Source organism: Lepisma saccharinum, chromosome 27 (assembly GCF_977018435.1).
Source record: "Lepisma saccharinum chromosome 27, izLepSacc3.1, whole genome shotgun sequence".
Taxonomy (NCBI): Eukaryota; Metazoa; Arthropoda; class Insecta; order Zygentoma; family Lepismatidae; genus Lepisma; species Lepisma saccharinum.
The window spans coordinates 5,725,485-5,747,069 of record NC_139255.1 but is presented as its reverse complement, the minus strand read 5'-3'; the positions used below and the strand labels follow the sequence as shown (position 1 = coordinate 5,747,069).

Sequence of the window (21,585 nt, the reverse complement as noted above, 5' to 3'; positions counted from 1 at the left end):
AAAGACAGATGATAGAATTCTGGTCTACTTGTCTGCATGTTCATTATCCCGCTTTTGGTAGTAGCCTGTGCCTATACTCTCAAAATGCTTAAGCTTCCCTAGGCCACATATTTAGTTTTTGACAAAAACACGAAATTTGAAATAAACATTGTAATGACCAGTTTACATGTTTTTGAAAGATGCGAGGTGCATTTTCCTAACATTTTTTTTCACGAAATGATGCAAAATGAACAGCAATTTGCAAAATAAACTTTTAAACTTGACACTTCCTGAAGTCTGAATTATCCTGAGAGTTGTGTAAATCATAAAAAATTGATTAATACTGCTGTAAAAATTTGAGAAGCAAAGAGGGACTACTTTACACATGAATAAACTTAATGCTCTGAAAAACTACACAAATGTGCTATTCGAAGCGAAATGTGTGCTTTGCGTAATGAGCATAGTTTTAAAATCCAATTTAGGGTTTTATTCACAATTTTAACACAAACACCATTTTTGATCCTGGAATGTGTGTAGTTTTTGTACAGAAATCTTGGATCTTTTATTCAAAATAAATATGTGACCTAAAGATACATTTACTGAGCTAACTTTGAATTAAAAATTATCCACATTTTGACATATTCATACTAAATACCCTTCAAATTTTATCCTTACAGCTGGAAATTGTAAAGAACTTTGAACTAAAAGCTACTTTGTATCATCGAGTATAGAATTAATTGGGTTTTCCTGTATGCTTTGCTTGTGTTGTAGCAATGTTTGCTTATCATATGTTCTCACAGTGGTGTTACAAAAATGGATATTGATGATAAAAGAGAAGACTAGTCAAAGAGGATATTAACTGAACATTAGTGGTTTAGCACACTATTCTAAAAGTGGCATTAGACAATGAAAACATTCATTCTGTTTGCAATATTCTATACATGAGCATTATTGATCCCATTTCTCACTTTTTAAAGAAATGTACTCACCTATCCACTGATTTCGAGCAAATGTTATTCCATTTGTTCTTGAGATCCATCATCATCTGTTTCAGATGTGGCTCGTCCGTTTTGGGTGCCTTCTCCTTCAGTGTCTTGCCCATCTTCATGGTGGAGTCATACATAGGCTGCTTAGCTCCAAGCTGCCTCTGGAATTCCTTGTGCTTGTTCAACTGAAGCTTTATCTTCTCCGGATCGTTACCAACTTGGGCAGCCATGTCATCCAGCGACTTCTCGGTCTCGTTCAGCCAGTTCATGAGACCCGACCAAGAATCGTGGAATTCCTTAGCCTCCTTGTATCCATGATCTAACGCTCTAGTCCTTTCCGCTGACTTTGACACAACACGTTCCCATCTGTGCTGAACACTGACCAGCAAGTTCTTGATGAGAATCACATCCTGCTTCTGGCTAAAGTACTTCAGATGTGTCCCCTTCTTGTCTAAGTTCAGCATCACCTCTCTGTGAACGCTGACGTCTTTCTGGAATGCTTTGTGATCCTCTATCTGTTCGAGAATAGTCTCCATCACACGCGACACTGGTTTAAGATTGTTTAGTGCCTTTTCAGAATTTGTGAGCCAGTTGACGAAGGCCTCTAGCGCTTCGTGGAATTCTTTGGCTTCCTTCAGAGCAATCTCTAATTTGATCTTCTTGTCGTTTGCTCTAGCTGTAACGTTATCCCAACGTTGTTTTAGAGTTCGTAGATTGTGCTGCAGATTGGTAGCTGCACCAGGACTTGATTTCTTCAAATACTCATGTCCTTGTTGCAAGATTGTCTCCACTTTAGGCCTGTTCTGTTCCAGTTCATTATACACTTCCTGCCAAATTAAAACAAAATCTTAATTATATTGGTTTAAGTAAATAGAGAAAAAAAAATATTAAGTGCAAATATTCTTTCGTATTTCTAAGAATTAAAAATACAAAAATATATATTACTTACGTAAAATGAGTATCTATTTTGTACACCGACTAAGTTTCCTATATTTCAGCTATCCATGATAAAGACATAAGGGAGGTGGCTCCCTGGACCGGACTATCGGAGCACATTATAGATGAAGGACACCAAATAAAAGTACGAGAAATAATAAGGGAAGAGGAAAAATTGCTGAGGAGGAACGTCTATGAGGCCTCGTACATTTGTAAACATAGAGAGAATAAGGTTAACAGAGAAGATAGTAATATAGACGAACTATGGATTGAAATGCTCAAAAAATGGGAGAAACAGGAATACGAGAAAATTGGATTCCAGGTCTGACGTAATATGCGAAGCCCAAGTTGTACGCAATTTTGATCTTGAAATGACGTAATGAGGAGGAGAAATGCAGGGGCAAAGTAGGGGAGGGGAGAGTCGACACGCCCGCAACCTCACGCATTCGATAAGGAAAGCACAGGCAGTCCGCATGGGAATAGTATGATAGGGGGCATCTTTTCTTTTTTTAAAGTTTTAACTTGCACTGGTTCTTAAGTGAAAGGTTTTATAGTGTATATTTTTAACATAAAGCAGTGAGCATGGTTAAGCAAAGGTCTTAGTGATTTCCAAATATTTTACCTTTACCATAATGTACCAATTTCTTTTCCTGATGAGTGTATGAATTGACGAGGCTACGGCAATTATCGGATAGATGAAATATAGGACCTGAAGAAGGGAACAGTGGTTCCCGAAACGTAATCTGTGTACAAAATAGATATTCACTTTATGTAAGTAATAAATATTTTTGTATTTTTAATTTTTAGAAATACGAAAGAATATATATAAAAGTGAGTAAGTCGCACAAACCTGAAGTATGAAAATATTAAGTGCAAGACATAACAAATACCAGAAGAATGGTTAACCAGAAATGATAAATGCAAGAAATTTCATTTCAACAATGAAAAATGTTTAAAAAGTGATGTGCCACTCAGGAATTCTCCATTGGTTCATACAGTTCACATTTAATTTATTCAGCAAAACTGTTCCCAGTAAGACATCTAATATGCTATTTTGTTACATCTTGAAAAAAGTTTAAGTAAGAATTTCTACTATTACAATACCATCCTCCTTTATTCAGAAATAAACGAGGGTGTCATTTATTTCCAAGGCCAAGGCAATATTTAGAAATAGTAAGAGAAATATTATCCAAGAAAATTAAAAAAAAAAGGATCCATTATGAATTAAATACAATTGTATAAAATCAAGTACCTCAAATTAAAATAATATACTGTCAAAACTCCCAAATGTTGGTTATAATTTACAAATAAATTAATTTTGAACAATTGTCAATATATTTTCAACAACAGATATAACATTTCAGAATTCATGATTTATTTTACAGAGAGAACTTAATTTGTCAAGTTAAAGGTAACTTGTTTCTTGACAGAAATAAAAGTAGATGTGATGTAGAAGTCTTTGAATATTTTATCAAACTCAAAAGTAGAATGCAGCAACAGTAAAGTTTATTATTAATAATTTTATATTTTCATAATCAGGGGCAATTTTAAAAAAAGTGTGTCCGTTATTTTATATGTTGATCTTCATATACAGGGTGGCACACGAAAAACTAGTCTGATTCAGTAGCATATGATGCTGACCCAGGCTACTATTTTGTGTGCCACCCAGTAAAAGATTCAATTATAAAATAAAATAAAAAGTTTATATTTGAAGAGCACTACGCACCATAAACCTCTCCAGTTGTTCTGATGCAGTTTCTGGTAGCCCGCCAACTGGTTTCGAGGCTGCGATAACACCATCGACATCGTTCAACCAAACAAGGAGATCTTGCAATTCTGTATTGAAAGCCTGAGCCTCACGCAAAGCATCCTCCAGTTCTTGCTGCCTGTCAGCTGCCTTCTCAAGCAGATCACTCCACTGCTTATTTAATTGGTTCAGCTTCTCTTGCGTGGCCGAGGCATTGGGAGATCCCTTCTCCGATTCTATTATCTGCCGGCCGGCATCATTTAGAGTATCCACGCTTGTTTGGTGGGCCTGGATATCGTTGACAAGCACCTAGAAATTAAAAAAAAGCACAATGAGGGCTAATATACATTATTACTTGTGAATGTAAATTTCCTTTTCAGCACTGTTGTAAGTTTGCCAAACATTAATTTTATCAAAATTCCATTAACATCCAAACTACCTGCAATATAATACTTATTACAATAAAACATTGATTTTATTTTTCAGGTGGTGTTCCAAAACAACTGCCAAGCTGGGGAATGCAAAATTTGAGTAATTGCTATAACATGCTGCTTTACTAGAAACTTTACTAACCAATTTTCACTACCGTTATCATATTTATAGTTTCATGATGCTAGTCATTAACAAATAATTCATTAGGACTGAACAGACACCACTTTGAACTAATACTGATTCCCACCAATATCAACACAAATCCTCGAACATTGTAAACAATTAAAACACGATTTGATTTGGTTTATTTTACTTTGTTTTTCTGCCACCTTTGACTAATCGCAAAGATGAAGATGAGTGATTGTGTGATAAAATTGATGAAGGGACACTCGCAAAGAACACCCATGCTGGTATTCGAACCCGGGACTCCTGGCATCACAGCATGGTGTGATAACCACTCCGCCACAGTGGTCGGCAACAATTAAAAGTTGTCCATAATATTGATTGATATTAACCCGCTGAAATTAAGCCACATTAATGTACTATAATTTTGCTTCAAAATAGGAATGGAGTGATATGAATATAGTATTATTGCCATCATGGACAACATATCAATATACAATTTACTGATAACTTCTATTCTACCAATCTGATATAAAGCTTCAAATGCTCCTTGAAACACATGAATGATTATTTATCATCCATGATTAACACACACAACCAGGCAACTAGAATGGGCTTTACTTTGAAAAATTAATTTTCTTTACAAAACTAGGCCATATGACATGTTTACAAGCATAAAAATAAGAACAAAATGGTGTTTCTTTGCACTGAATTATAGACTATTAATAGATATATCAGATTGGTATCAGTCTGTTCCATTCCTATTTTAAAATACTCGAATTTAACATTGAGATATTAAAATAGCTGTCATTTCATGATGAAATCTGTATTTCACAAAATACTTGTGCAAACTGAATGAAAATTTCACATCTCACTCGCTCTTGGCCCTAGATTTTTGTTTATATAAATCAAAGTAATTGTTGTAATTTAATAATATTTGCTATGGACATACCTTGCTGTGCGAGAAGCATGGTGAAATCATGAGAATGAGCACCACAGTCGTCCTGTGCCTCCCGATATGTTGGCAGCAGTCTTCCGTAACATGGAGACACATGTGCAGGCATGCCTTGATGCTCATGGTGGTCACTTTCAACATTTTCTTTGATGTCACCATGCTTCACACACATCAAGGTATGTCTGTAGCAAATTTTATTACATACAACCATTACTTTGATTTCTATATGCGAAAATCTGAGGTCGAGAGTGAGTGGGATGCCCTGTATAATGTACAGAATAATTAGACCCTGCAAGATACGCAAACACCAATACTTTCTTATGGCATTCGTATCAGCCAATACCACACACATTGGCACTGACATCAACTCAGCCCTAATTACTTTTAGTAATCTGTTATGGACTTCACTCTTGACAGAAAGCTACCGACAAACACCAACTCACTTTGCAACTAAAAGCAAATATACGCACCTTTAATTTAGCTAATTCCACTTCCAGGACTTGCGGATCACCTGCAACTGGCTTGAGCTCATCCAGAGTTCCGTTCGTACGGTTAATCCAAACCATAAGCTCGGCAAGGGCATGCTGGAACTGACCAAGCCTCAACAGAGCATTCTCCAATTGCCTCTGTCGCTCAACCATTCCTCGCAGGAGTTCATCCCACCGTCGGTTGACGGCAGACAACGGTTCTTTTATAGCTGCTGCTTGATCTGCAGATGTGCGTTCTGTCAATTCTTGTGCTTGTCTACGAAAGATAGAAACAATTACTTTCTCCAGAATTTTCCCACTAAAAAGCAGACATGCATTGCTAAATTTTACAGTTGTGGATTCAGTCATTGAACTAGTATATGTTGATGTTTTGAAAGCTCTGTAAGCTCACCGTATAACATGGTTATGGTAAAACATGCCATGTAAAACATTATTGTGCGGGATACAATTACATACACACGTATACACATACATACAAATCTTAAAATTGAACAAGAGAGATACGTTTTAGTGAGATAAAGAATACAAACAAATCAAAAGCAACCTTATTTTTAAAATTCACAATGCGCTGCAAGTGACCGTCACATGCAAACAGCCTGAGATGTAGATCAACTATGATACATTCCAACGGTCTCTTTTATCGTGCTGTTCACTTGTCTTGTGTGGTGGTGTTTAACACATATGTTGTGGGCACGTGATGTAACAAGTGTTTTATTGTCACAAACTCTGAAATAAGAATGGTGCTGCCTTGCCAACACCTTGCCTTCCAGGTGTTCCTACTGGGCACACTGCCTCAATGGAAAATTTTGGTGAATACCATGTAGCTCCATCTTTCTGGAAACCAATTGGCTCCCCTGTAGGGCATCTTGCAAGTTCTGGTGCAAGGAATGTGTCTTGCATGTTGGTATATCTGGTGAATGTTACTGTAGTTGCTTGATCTTGATCATCTTCAATGAGCTTACATGACCTTAAATATTCAGTACATGAACATGACTGTGGGCATTAGAAAGGTGTAATGTTGCAATTCTTGCATTTGTAATGTTTGTCCCATTATCCATTTTGTCGCATTTAAAAATACCAGTTTCATTAAAACACCCTGTACTTAGTTCCATACAATTACAAACAATTCCTATATGCTTCAATGCTTAACCCAAATCCAATCATTACAGGAATAATTAAACATAGAATAAAGAAATGCATGAAGGAGGAAAATTAGGAAAGTCAGCCTTTAAGAACCAACACATAATCAAATAGGATTGCATTGTATCAGAAATAACTTCAAATCTAATTTTATAACACAAAATTTACTTTGTATGCTACTATTCCTTAAATTTTTAATGAATTCCTGTGAATTTTAGCCCACATTTAAGTAATAAGATTCCATCAGAATATAATATTCATCGTGGATTATGATTCTGTGCAAGAGCCTTCCACCGTGCAAACAGGTAAAACAGTGTTGCCTTGTATTAGTATCTTTCAAAATAGGCATATTTCTTCTTCTTTGCCATGCTTAGAAGAAACAAAATGATTGTAAAGATGTATGTACATATTTTAGGATACAAGTAAGAATTTCTACTATGGATAATAGTTTGTTAAAAATTATTTTGTACCAAGAAAACGAATTTGTGAATCAGATGTTAATGATATATACAGTACAGTGTTCTGTCACTAATTCAGGTCATATTTTAAGTAGGTTTCACCCCAAATTGAAAAGTGCGACATACCACATGCTCCCTGAGAATGGACCAATCAATTGCAACTGCAACCTTTCATACAATAACAGTGTGACACAGGGTATAAGCCTGCATTGAGTGGTTTATTTTCAAGTGACATGTGATATACTGCTTTTAATTGGTGTAAAACCAGCCTGAAGATGCCACCAAAATACACACAGTTTACAAAATGATAATAATAATAATAAACCTACAATAGCTTCGAAGAGAAAGAACCTCAACCAAAGCAAACGTTATCTGTGAAGTTTATATCAAATCTTCATTGAAAAGAGTGTCCTGAAATTGTGGAAAGAGTTAAGTTTGTCCCCTTCAAACCAAGAAAAAAACTATTTCATCTGTTTATGTTTTCATCATCAAGTAAAAACATTACAGAATCAAGTTAAAAACACACACTGATATAAATTTTTAAGCATGGATCATGTGAAATATTTGTCCATACAAATAACGAACTGATAACTGATATTCTACAGATCCAATATAAAATTGCAAATTATACTTCAAGAACCTGAACGGTTCATTCACCCTCAACATATATAAATAGAAGACTGGCTTAGAAAACAAATCTGTGCATTTAGACATTCACCTCACAAAATCAATCCGAATACACAGATGAGCCTATATTAGTCAATTCCAATACAGAACTGATTAATCAATTCCATCTCTATAAATTTTAGTAAATAAATCTAAAAAAATAAGGATTTCTATGGAACTGTTTCAAATCCTATCTTGATGCACTACATGTAGAGTGGAGCCTGGAATTATATTTTAAGGGGACCCAAGTGAAAAAAAAAAGTTTAAAAATGTAATTCCAACAAAATTTGTAGCATTTTGCTCTGTTGAATTTATTTGGGAAAGTGTCAAATAAGAGAACAAAAAATTAGTTGTTCCAATGTATATGTTCATTACCATACAATGTGATGGTGTTTCCTTCCTATCTCTAGTATTTTTATTCTGAAAAGAAGAAGCTCAACTACAATATGCTTGGTAATATAATATATACACTTTCATTTTCCTCATATTATTAAGTTGATAGTAAAGTACATATAATTGTAGCCTCCGATAATTCACATATTATCTACACTGGAATCAGTAAATCTGCTTTAGTGACCTCCAACAGAATTCCCTAATGTGTAGGAAAACTTGCAGAAAACTGCTACATTTCTAATCCTCAAAATGTACATAAAGCCTACTGTTTTTCCATATTTGAATTTCATTTCTTTACACTTTACAGTTTAGTAGATATAAAGTGTTATTAAGTGTAGCAAGCAATGTATCTACATAAAAGCAATCATGTTTATCAATTACCATGACTATTTAACACTAAAAAAATTTCAATTATTTTCTGAGAAGCAATATACATTAGGTGACACTAAAAGTTGTTTTGAAAGGAAAGCTGGATGGGCTGAATATTGCCTAAAGTTTAAAGAGAAAAGGACAAATCCATGACCTAATTGTTATATGCTTTCAGTTGAAAATAGACATAAAATATTTAACATTTTGTATTGTTCACTAGCCCCCTAAGCTCTCCTTCCAATAGTAAATGTTAAAAGTGCATTATTTGAAAGTTAATCTGCTCAAATGTAAAATTTCATTAATAGTGCTTTTAATTCTTGACATTACAAACAATAAAATGTTACTAATTTTGTACATATTGAACTATCATGTCATAAAATTAACATGCAGAAACTAGAGCTAATCACAAAAACATTCCTAAAGAGTGAAATTCATATGTAATAAGAGTGGATGTACCAGGAAATTTTAAATACAGCATAATTGTAAGCTTTAGAGATTAGCAAGCTGAATTTATTATCTCTATAACCAATTTTGTAAATAAACTTTTCTATCGTAAGAAAATATCTTCTAATGACTATTTACTGGCAGAAGCTGGCAAATTAGCTAATTCAAATATTAATTACATTTTTTACCTTCAATCCACATCCTGCCAACCATGCACATAGCAAATATATTATAAAAAATATACAAGAGATTTTTTGTTAAGCATTCAGCATGGCTCACTAATTAGTTTCTGTAATTGTCACCTGACAAAAATAACAAATAGTCTACTGCTTAACGAATCATTTTCCTTGTTAATTTAATGTCAAGCATCCTTGGTTACATAAAGAGAAAAGATGCATGCGTCATTCTGTTTCCTTTTTCATCTACAGGAAAATTTACAACATCTGTTAACATTGAGAAGAACCAAAGTAAGTATACAGCACAGTAAAAAAAAAATAGCTGCAAAAAAAAGCATTTGCTAAGAGAAAACACTAAAAAATAAAAAAAAGACCTTGCACATTGTAATTTTGATTCGACAACAAACATGCTGTAAGCTAACACTGTCTGCACATAGATGCCATTTAAAAAAAAAACGAAAGCAAGAGGATCTTGCCGGTTTCACACGTATTTCATTTAGATCACTTGCCTTCTTAGACTCCTGTTATTGCAGAACCATGAACCATGATATAAGTCCAAAAAGAAAGAAAGAAACATGTGAATAAACATTTGAATTCAAAAGATGTGCATTAAAATGTTTTTCCTTTCCTTTTTAGAAAAAAAAGAACTAATGCAATAAACAGTGCACTTTTGGAAAACATTGGTGAAAGTAGTCGCTAAACAATATAAACATGAATAATGAACACTACATCTTTTGTTTTTCAGTACTTGCTGAAAACAACTTAAGTTAAAGCATCTACTGTTTCAGAAAACTATCCCACAGAATGGAATTTTCCTAAAAGAAATTCATAAATTACTCACCGGTTCAATGCTTCTACTTTCACCATATGTGGGTCCACTTCGGACTTGAAGTCCTTCAACTGCTCAATCTGTTGTTTCACAGCACTAATATCAGATCCCAGATCTCCCATGTTGGAGAACCTATCTTCTGCATTATCAAGGAATTCTAACAGATTCTGAAAACGTAAATTGAAACCAGAATTACCAATAAACTCACATTTAGATAATGTGCACAAGTCAAAGAGATGTTACGAATGTGTATTTATGCAGATAGGGCTTGTAAATATTAGGTAGGTAAGCAGAGCACTATGAATGCAATCCATTGCTTTATAGCATGCACAATTTCTATAATGAAACAACTGTATTTTTCTTATTTCAGATCACTTTTCTGCCATTTAAGGCTAATTGCAACAATGAAGATGAATGATGAGTGGAGGAAATAAATAATGAGGCAGAGGATATTTCACAGTACTTACGTAACGAACCTCAGAAGTAGTGTCCGCCACTGTTTAGGTATTTACCCCATTGTGACACCAGTCGCAAAATGGCATGATGCTTTGGCTCCTTTGGCTGCTGTTGGAACCAATTGCGCACATACTACTTGACGTCATCATCTGATTGAGACCGTTGTCCCCGCAGTGCTTTTTAGAGCTCACCAAAGATGTGGAAGTCACACGTGGACAGATCTGGACTATAGGGGGGGGAGGCTCAGGACTTCCCACTTGAATTTTTCAGACATTACTTTGTTGCGTTGGCTGTGTGGGGTTTAGCATTGTCTTGCAATAGGACGACACCACGAGAAAGGTGACTTAGACGTTTTGATTTGATTGCCATCCTGAGCTTCGTTAACATTTCACAATACCGCTGGGTACTGACCATAGCTCCATGCTCCAGGAAAAGTTGACGAGGAGTGGTCCCTTGCGATAGAAGAAGAACGAAAGCATGACCTTGCCAGCACTAGTGTGGAAAGTCTTGAACTTTCTTGGTGGAGGGAAAGCACGGAATGACTGAACACGGCCGCTGCTCTGTTAGCAGGCTTTGCGCATACCTTGCCAGACACGTAACGCCATCTAGCAGGAAAACGTGCACAAATCAGTTTCATCACACCTGCACCTCCATTTTGGGCCCGTCGACCCATTTCTAACTACCATAGTGTTGATGTAATATTCTCTGCCTTGTTATTTATTGACTGAGCCTAATATATCACTGGTATAGATATTTCTTATTAGAGTAAATTATTGACTAGTTCCAAGTAAAATCTCATCAATGCCTCATCTGACAAGTTAGGGTAATATATGAATAGTAAATATATTACAAGCATTTGTAAGATTACAGAAATTTTAAATTTCACAAACTGGCAGCAAAGATAAAAAGTAGCATGAATATGTTACCTGTAATGTCTCATGGAATTCCATTGCTTTCTCCATGGCATCAATGAGATTTTCTTCTCTCTTGGCAAACAGAGCAGTGATGTTATCCCAAGCATTGTCCAAGTCTTCGATATGCTTCTTCACTTCCGGTTTGTCTGGTTCTCCGCACAAGATCATCAACTCCTGGCCTGTCTGTCTGCATTGGTCAACTTCTGGTTTGGTCTGCAAGAAATAGCAGAAATAAGCATCTAATCACACAAAAAATATACATAATTGATTGAATTTTTATGATTTTGAAATGTGACTAATGAATTCACTGATCTGAATATGAATGTTACATCAGTTTTAACAATTATGGTGCACGTAACGTGACAATATTGCCACCATATTCACGGAATGTTTTTAATATCATACAATGGGTCTCGGTCCTGATGTAGGCAAACAGTGTATCGAATGCATGCCTTGAAACATTTCAAGAACATGCTATTGCAATAAGAGTATGTACAGTGAAATACCTAAATAATATGAGGCAAATTGACCCTTGCAATGTTCATCCAATTTGATTTATGCAATGCAAGGTTCGAGTTGAAACAAAACACTAGCAAAGAAGAGGACATCATCAGCACCGGCGTCAGCACAATTTCATTCCTGTAACGTAAAGCCAATGCAATTGGTGGCTGACAATTTTTGCATCCCACTGCACCCCAATTGTAAACACAGGGATACTATAAATGATTCATTCGATTTCAAAACACTGTATTTTCCAAAGTAGTGCACATACAGATATGAATGATATATGAAATAATTGTAAACTCACCAACTTTGCATTGTGACACACCAGTTGACAGCACGAGTGCAGTGCATGTACAAAATGGCGACAAACTGAGAAGAGTGTTTTTGTGCGTTGGGCGAGATGTTCATCTGTTATTACAGTGCAGCGTGCATTCAGAAGAGAGTACAGAAAAGAACCACCAAGTATGCATTAATGCTCCTCTGATGACCATTGACAGGGGATTGCTGCAAAATGTATGGGTGGAACTCTACTACCGCTTGGATGAGTGTCGTGTGGCCAGAGGGGTGCACACAGAACATTTGTAGAATGTGAGGAAAACTTTGTGAGTTTACAGTTATTTTCATGTATCATTCATATCTGTATGTGCAATACAGTGTTTTGAAATCGAATTAATAATTTATAGTAGCCCTGTATTTCTTTCAAGTGCAAAAATCACCAAATACAGGGTGAGCGAAAAGTCGCCGGACTCAACTGAGAATTTTTTCATAGCTAGTATATAAATAGTAGCTTATAAATTCCACAGATTGAAATATGCACAATGTAGGATGTATCTTCCTGTATTCAATAATATGTCTTGTTCCTGAAATTTGCTATTTATTGTTATTGTTATTCTTACTATTATTAACATAGATCTTAGTGCAATATTAAAAAAGATGAGATAATAAAGAAAACAAATGCACAAAATGAAATCCACACACAAAATATAGGTCTTCAGCTCAAAGTAAGCCTCCAACAAAGCGACATGCTTCTCGCGATTAAAAACAATCTTCCACTGAGCGGTCAACAAACAGTTACTGCTGCAGTTACAACGCCAGCCTCTCTTTGAAAATAGGCTCCTCCCCTTCCAAAGGGTTGTCCAAACAAGCCATGTGTGTTTGGTCCTACAGAACTGAACCAAACTTTGAAAATTATTTTTTCAACTTTCAGTCCAGCGACTTTTCGCTCACCCTATATTTCTAAACATTATGATAAGATCCACACATGATCCTTGACTTTCAGAAGCATATTCTTTATTTTCTAGTAATTTAGAAATTCTTTTGTATTCATGATGAGGATTTTGATGAATGAAAACTGCATTTAAGTGAGAAATGGACAATTTACCTGATCAATCTCTTGTTTGATTTCCTGCAGTGCTTCCTTCTGCTGTCGAATGACTGCCGGCTCCACTGCTGGCGGTTCCTGGGCATGCAAAGTGTCTTGCAACTCTTTCAGAGTTTGCATCACGCTTTGCAGTTCGTCCCAGAATTTCTCAGCCATAGCAAGAGCATCTTCCAGGGATCGTCCTCTGTCGTTTGTGGCCTTGTTGACTTCGTTCCACAAGCTATTCAGGCGCTCCAATTTCTTCTTGATATCTGCACGAGAGAAGGAAAATTTGAGTAAAAGGAATTTGCAAAATTTACTAGTAAAATGTGCCTCGGAAAAACTACGAGGGCAAATCGAAAAGTCTTTCCACCTAATTTTTTTCTAGCTTGTTATAAGTATTATTACAAAAGTGAGATATACGAGCTTGGAACGGCCCTATTGTAACTTCAGATTTCCTCCACGGCACGGTCCTGTTATCAGCTGGCAAAGATGGCCGGGGTGCTCAGGAAGTCCACACCATATGAGCAGCGAAGTGTTATTCGTTTTGTATGGTGGAAAGGACAAACAGCCACAGATATCCACAGGGAAATGGAGCCAGTGTATGGGGACAAGTGTTTATCAGTGCAAAGTGAGCAGTGGTGATGTAAGGAGTCTGAAAATGGACGGGAAAATGTGGAGGACAATGAGCAATCGGGCCAACCTCGTTCCTCGCTAACACCGGATAACATTATTCACGTTGACGAAATGGTGAAAGCTGATTGACGTGTTCATATGAAGGACACAGCCACTGAACATGGCATTTCCTGTGGTAGTGTTTATGACATTGTTCACGATTCGTTGGGATACCGCAAGGTGTAGTATCGGTGGGTTCCTAAGCTTCTTGATGATGAACGTTGTTCGTCATTTATTCCATGATCAGCCGGCCACCTTCTATGCAACGGGCATTGCGAAACTTGCGGTACGGTGGAACAAGTGCCTCAACAGGTGTGGTGATTATATGGAAAAATAGGAAAAAGTACGTAGAAGATTGGGTATATCTTGTTTTTCTTTTATGGTTTTTAATCTGGAAATAAATAGTTAGGCGCAAAGACTTTTTGATTTGCCCTCGTATCTACACAGTTGACAAAACCAATTCCCCCACTTTTCCAGGTTCTCCTGGCAATTTTTAAAATAGTATGCTGTGGCTTTAGAATGCTAACAACAAATTTTAAGCAGTAAACTGCACTTGTTATTCAAGAGAATAAGGTTTATTCAATATTATTCAAAATGAATGAACAAAGATAAACTATAAAAACATTTTTATGTAAAATGACTTCAATCGCAAGGGAGAATTTATTTGCAATCCGAAATCCTGGCAAGTATAAACCACTGGGTCTTTCCTCGACTTCCTTGGCTATTCCAGGTTTTGTGGTAAGTGCGAACCCTGATCTAAAATTATTATCAATAACATTAGTTACTTGTAAATAAAGTTAACAGGAGAAGAGTTTTAAAGAAATTACAGATCTTACAAGCCAAATTGATGATAATGTATAAAATTACTTATGAAATAATTGCTTGCAGCTACGAAACTTTTAACTTCTGCAGAACTAAAATATAAACCAAGGTATTTTAAAACAGTACTTCAAGAATATATATACACAGTGAAAACTCAAATTTACTTTCTTCAGGGGAACAAGTTCAAAAAATTAAAATGAGGGAAAACTTTAAAACCCGGAAAATTTTATAACATTTTGCTTCTTGGGACCATACGTTTAAAATCTTGGAAGGTATATTCTCTATGAAAATAAGGCTTTTGCACATTCTGCAGAGTCTTCTTTTACAGTAAAATAAATACAAATATAATTACCTTTGACAGCTGGGTCGAACTTATTTCCAGCTTTGCTGATAACATCATCAGCTGCCCTCTTCACAGCTGCAAACGCAGACTCTCTCTTGTCCAGATCTTCGATGAGGGAAGCGTTCTCGTCGATCTGGTCCTTGATCTTTGGCGGGTGAGCGGAGACAGGTTCCGCTGCTCGTACCTGATCAGCAGTGTTGGCAAGAGCTCTGAGCATACCTTCAAGCTTGTCACTGAACTGACTGCTCTCTTGTAATGCTTTCTCGAGATTCTGCTGGCGTGTCCGTAGCTCACTCCTCAAAGCTGAGTACCGCTGGTTGTCAATGTCCATTATTTCTTGCACCTTTCCGCCTTCCTCGTCATTGCAGAGTCTGATCAAGGCATCGCCAGTTTTGTTAAGTTTGTCCACAAGAGGTTTATGCTCGTTGATGGATTGTACGAACATCTGCAATCAAACAACATTACCATTACCTGCCAGTATTAACAAACACTACTTAAACCGTAATTAACTAGTTAGTAAATATCACTCCAAGAGCTTCTTAATGTCCAAGATATACCTTCACACTTATCTATTGATTTTTCCAATCAATTGGAAATTGGGAAAGAAAATGAAATTCCCACTTCCATGAAACATTTTCAATAATAATCCAATGAAAATTCAGTTCATTTATACTGGAAAAAAGATCTTTGGTTCAATGCCCAGTAGATTCCACTAAAGTGTATTCGTTTAGCTTGTGCTTATAAAGTGAACTTAAAACAAAAATCTGACGATTTCTTGTTATATCAACTCACATGTATTGGCCAATATTGATTTTATAGTCGAAATGAACATTACCATTGATTTTGATTCCTGAACTAACTTTCTACCATCCTAGAAAACATTCATTATATTCAAATATTTCATGTGCAACATGAAAGTAATGGTTGCATCTGAATTATCTGAATCATTATTACAAAATTCCGCACAAATGTTCATTTACTAAAAATATAAAATTCTTACCAATAATTATTTTCCAGTTAATGCTAAAAATCAGACTCCTCTTCAAATTAATTTATTGAATGCATGTATCAATCTGGATGGAACATTTGTGATTTTTATAATGAACCAGTAAAATATTTGTATCATATAATTTTATATTGGTACTTAATCAGTATCAGCAAAAAATCAATACCTGTCCGTTTTGAATTTATAGTCTATCCTTCTTTCTTTTGTTGTTCTATGTCAAAGTCTGTGTCTGTGTTTTTAGCACATTTTATGTTGTTTTTCTACATCTTTAGTTTCCAACAATAGATGAAGAAAGAAAAAAAAAACAGAATGGAGTGATTGTTCATGTCTCGCTGAGGATTCGTAGCATGTTGTGCTAACCATTTTGTAACTTAATTACATTTAGTATTTCAGTTAAGTATAATGAAAACAATCTCCCATCTCTCGCTCATAAAAAAAAATGGTTGATTTATTAAAATGATCGTTTTTCTCCTATAAGGAGGAAACTCATTAACTAGAATAATCAAACTCACCTCATTTTTGTCTTGCTGTGCAGCGATTTGATCAGGCCGGAGAGCTGGCATGGCCAGCAGTGACACTTGCTGTTCCATATCATCCAGCCAGTTGGAGAGATCAGCATGCGTGTCGTGGAAGTGTTCAGCAAGAGGCAGGGCCTGCTCCAATATGCCCAGTCTGTCTGAACTAAGGCCAGAAACTGTGTCCATAGTCTCACGAAGATCATCCGTCTTCTCACGGATCATAGATGTATCTTCATGCTGCGCAGATTCACGAAGAACCTGGTAAATAAGAATCAAATATTAAGTTTCAGTAATGTATCTTCACGTGTGTCGCAATTGAGTTAACAAATATGTATGTAAAGTCATGAACATTGCTGGGTTGTAATTTTTCCTCTGGAAGTTAATTTGATTGTTACAAGCCAGAAGTGTCTATGACTGTACATATATAGTTGTTGAAAATATGAAAAGAAAGACACACCCCTTCTTGTAACACCTGGTGACATTTCACAATCTTATCATTTGTATAATCAGATAGTATGAAGTTTAAAGAAGAAACCAGTACAATGATCTAAACTCCGTACCAGCTAAGTGTAGACCACGTGAAGAAGAGCAAGTCTCTGTGCAAGTAGTGACACGAGATGGCTCCACCAATGAACAGTGAGAAAAACAGAATTGTGTAATGGGTGACGGGAGTTACCAGATTCTCTCCTTCGCTATGCAGCGTTGCAAACCTTTGAAAATGCACATGGCAAACTGACTGTATTTTTGGTTTAAGAATTTCTTAGGGAAATATTAGGGATAAAACTGCAAGAGAAAATTTTGGCAAGCCGTGCACTTAGCGTACGGACTAAGGTCTGGACTGTACGTCCGTACATGTACGGTCAGGACTGTACGGTTGGCAACGCTGCACTTTCACCACTCTATTTTCCTCCTCCTCTGACGATATGAACGGCCCTGCTCTACAGGGTATATTTGTATTGTGCTCAACAACACACTAGATGAACCTTGATAAAATGACAATATTATGTACCACATGTATTGATTCATTTTATTTAAAGTTTCTACCAGTTTTGGCTAACTTTTGTGACTCCAACACCCAACCTATCACTCGAAAATTGAAACAGACATGGCACTTGGTTTTCCATGATGGACACATGATGCTCTACCATGCTATACCCAGTTTGTCTGACAGGACAGACAGAGGATTATTCTGGCTGCGAGACCAGATGTCAGAGCCTCAGTCTGCAGAATGAAGTCCTGAGTGCACGTGGAAGAGAGGCTGATATTTGAGTATCTTTGGAAAGGGTCATCCATTACATTCCAAGCATCACAATAAAATTTATATTTGCTTGCACATATTTTTTACTAACAAACTTTATAATATTAACAAAGAATTTGCAAAGCATTTAAGCAATTTTTAAGTACTCTAAAAGCAAAAAAAAAACTTAATAAATGTTGAGAAATTGTAAGTTCTATTGCCAACATAAAAACAATATGCATTTAACTTTCCAAAGGTTCTTTCTTTTCTATTGTATTTATTATGCACAGTAGCAATACTGGAAATGACCAAGATGAAAAAAAATTGGTTGGAACACCAGCTACAAATGAACTCCCTGCTCTAAGATGTATTGGAAGGAATGACTAATGGGATAAGGGGTCTGGAGAAGAAGATATCGGCTGATAAATAGTATTAAATTAAGTAAATGTAACACTGCAATGAAGTGTATGGCACAAGACTGAAAAGTCTTGAAGTTGCAATGAAACACCTGTGCATGGGACAACGAATGCACTTCTTGTTTACTAAAAAAACCTAGATACCCATATATGCACTTACCTTCTTTGCAGTAGAAAGTACGTCTCTAACACGTCCCTTCTGACTTGAGATGTCATCATTGAGAGCTTTGTGTTCTTTCAACTGCACCCGGATCACATCAGGATCAGAGCTGGGTGGCTCAGCCTCTCTGATCTGCCCTTCAACTTCTCTGAACCAATCAAGGAGCTCATCAATATCACCAACAACTTCCAATGAACGCTGAAAATAAAGTAAGCAATCAATATACAGCATGTTTCAAAATGATTTGAACAATTTCAACTCCTTATAATTTGTTTATTAATTGTTCAATTTACTTAAAATTTTACACATAAGTACTATAACTGTCCAAGTTTTAGTGGTAAAAATGGTAAAACAGTAACTCAGAAATGCTTAATGTGAGCCCCCTTTGTTACCCTGCATACATCAGTTCGGTAGTCCAATACTTGCCAGACCAGTTTCAGCATGCTTTCATGAACAGTTTGCACTGCAGCAGTAATGCACTCTTGCAGTTCACGGACATCTTGGGGTAGAGGTGGTTTGTACACAATGTCTTTGACAAAAAAAAAAAAAAAAAAAAATCGCAGGGAGTTAAGTCCGGTGATCTTGGTGGCCAACGTAAAAGCTGTTTATCACAAAATTCATTGCGGAACTTGTGATCATTAGTTGTTAAATGTTGTAACAACTGCAATCGATAGGGATATATGTGTAAACACTCACGCCCTTCGCACCACATAGTTGTTCGAGACATTTGAAGTTCTTGACTAGCTCTCGCTGTAGACTTTTGAGGGCTGCGTTGAAAACAAGCTCGAACTCTCTCGACATTTGCCTCAGACGTGGAAGGCCTACTAGATGATTTTCCATTGAAAATACATCCTGTTGCCTTGAATTGTTGATACCAATTGCAAATGGAGTTCTTTGATGGTGGTTCTTTACGAAGTTTGGTACGAAACTCACGATGAACACTCACAACAGACTGACTAACGTGAAATTGTAGGATGCAAAATGCTTTCTCTGCACCACAGACAGCCATCTTGCAACTTGTCACTGCCACCTGGCGGAAGAACTTCGAACTACTATGACTGTGCCAAACAAAACTAGAGGATGTGGTCGAAAGTATTTCAATACAATTTTAATCGTTGATAGTGTTTTAACACTCATGGAATAATTTCTTTTCGTTCAAATCATTTTGAAAGATGCTGTACTTGCGAGCAACTGGCAAAACACAGGAAAGGATTAATACTGAAATCATTACTGTGAAAATTAGGGATGTGACGAAGCTGAAAATTTACGGATGCTGATGTACTCACCGATAATTTTTGGAACCGATGCCGATATTTAACCGATCCAGATGCATAAGATTATTCAACAGAAACGGGATGTTATCTTCAGATGACAAAAATAAATTTCCTATGTACATTCCTATCATATGTATATACATATATATTCTCAAGAGATGCAAATGTACATTTCCATCAAAAAAATAGTGGTTATGTGAACCTTTAAGAAGAACATAGATTCTCAAGAGATTTAACATTAGTACACGAGCAGTTCTTTGAAATGCAAAATGAATTCTTGTTCTTAATGTTGTAAATTTAATACTGGCAGATTCAACTTCAGGAACACAAGTTTTGGAAGCACTTCTGGAAGTAACCTACTTCTTCTCTTATCGCAAATCTGTCCATCAACACTGAACACTCATGTACTGAATACTGATGCAGCAGGTATGCCCAAGTATTTTCTCACCACTTGCTTCAGGTTTGGATACTCACTTTTGAATTTCCAATATAACAGCGGATCCTGGTCACGTGGAATAGTGAGTTCAGCAATGTACTGTTTTATTTCTGATTTTGAGGTAGGTTGATCCTCTGAATGAGAGTTTGCAATAATTTTATTACAAAAACTCTACAAATAATAAAAAATCATAACCTAATTTTCAATACATCTTACAAAATTAAAATATAAAACTTATTATAAGGTATATTCTAGTATTATCTGTACCGGTTTAAATATCGGATTTTTGTCAATGCCGATACTGATGCTGATATGTCAATTTCTGCCGATTTTCATACATCTGTAATCAGCTTCGGCACATCCCTAGTGAAAATATTACCACTGATTTTGATTCCTCGACTAATTTTCTACCATTATAGAAAACCTTCATAATATTCAAATATTAAAATGATGGGTAGATATTTTGTATAATAATGTATATCCTTTCATATCAAATTGATCAGATCAAATTAATTCTTACAATTACCTAATTGAAAATAAATGCCCCTATTCATAACATTTAATTGGCTTCCACTTTTTAAGTATCAATTTCTCTATTCTATATACAATTTCAAAATGTTCATTTTTTTTGTGTTTGTCTAATTTGTCTACTTTCTTCTATATTTATAGATTTCAGTTGATCGGTCCCTTAATTACGGTATCTTGATTCACTCTAAAGAGCAAATAACATTCACAAAATTTTGAATAAAAATTGTCATGCACTAATGCATTCAGAAACCATTTGAGAATAAAAATATATCTCACTTGAGATGTTCTTGAAATATCACTGTCTTGATTTTAAACTTTAAAAAGTTACGTCAGTATTTTTATAACATTACTTATTTTATTAATTTTTAGATTTTCATGGTTTGTATCTTAATGTAAACACTTAAAAAGTAAAGTGCTCCCTGTGCTTCGCATCATGCCATGAAGGCATATAGGGGGTGTGGTGTTAGGGCCAGACACTTTTCTGATCACAGTCGAAGGTGGGGGTGATGTGATCAGCACCACACCCCTGGCCACCTCCACCCACTGAGTTTCCTCCATGTACCCACTTTATATGACACTGGGTGGGTGCCAGAGCTGCTTGAACAGGTGGAAAAAATCCCAGTTCTCACCCGCTGGGGGTGAACCTGTGTCTCTCGCGTCGTAGTCAAGATGCCCTAATGAGGCAGCTACTGTAGCTATCACGTAAACACTTACGTTAAGCATTGACAAAATTATTTTCCATTTTCACTTGTTTCTCTTCCTGTTCAAAACAAACTTTCACAGCAAATTCAAAAGAAAACCAACTACATCCACCT

The 21,585-nt window shown here is 36.0% G+C and overlaps 1 protein-coding gene across 40 annotated transcripts in view; it reads right to left on the bottom strand.

Moving 5' to 3' along the window:
* Positions 1-21,585, bottom strand: part of shot (dystonin-like protein short stop) — an 888,743-nt gene that overhangs the window by 49,178 nt on the left and 817,980 nt on the right. For all 40 annotated transcript variants that reach the window (XM_083113147.1, XM_083113158.1, XM_083113144.1 and 37 more), the window contains 9 exons: positions 18,533-18,730; positions 16,714-16,977; positions 15,205-15,640; positions 13,377-13,627; positions 11,504-11,704; positions 10,134-10,288; positions 5,629-5,902; positions 3,628-3,957; positions 969-1,792 (listed from right to left, as the gene is read on the bottom strand). In XM_083113147.1, the coding sequence (XP_082969273.1) occupies positions 969-1,792; positions 3,628-3,957; positions 5,629-5,902; positions 10,134-10,288; positions 11,504-11,704; positions 13,377-13,627; positions 15,205-15,640; positions 16,714-16,977; positions 18,533-18,730 (2,933 nt within the window). The remainder of the gene's footprint in view (positions 1-968; positions 1,793-3,627; positions 3,958-5,628; positions 5,903-10,133; positions 10,289-11,503; positions 11,705-13,376; positions 13,628-15,204; positions 15,641-16,713; positions 16,978-18,532; positions 18,731-21,585) is intronic.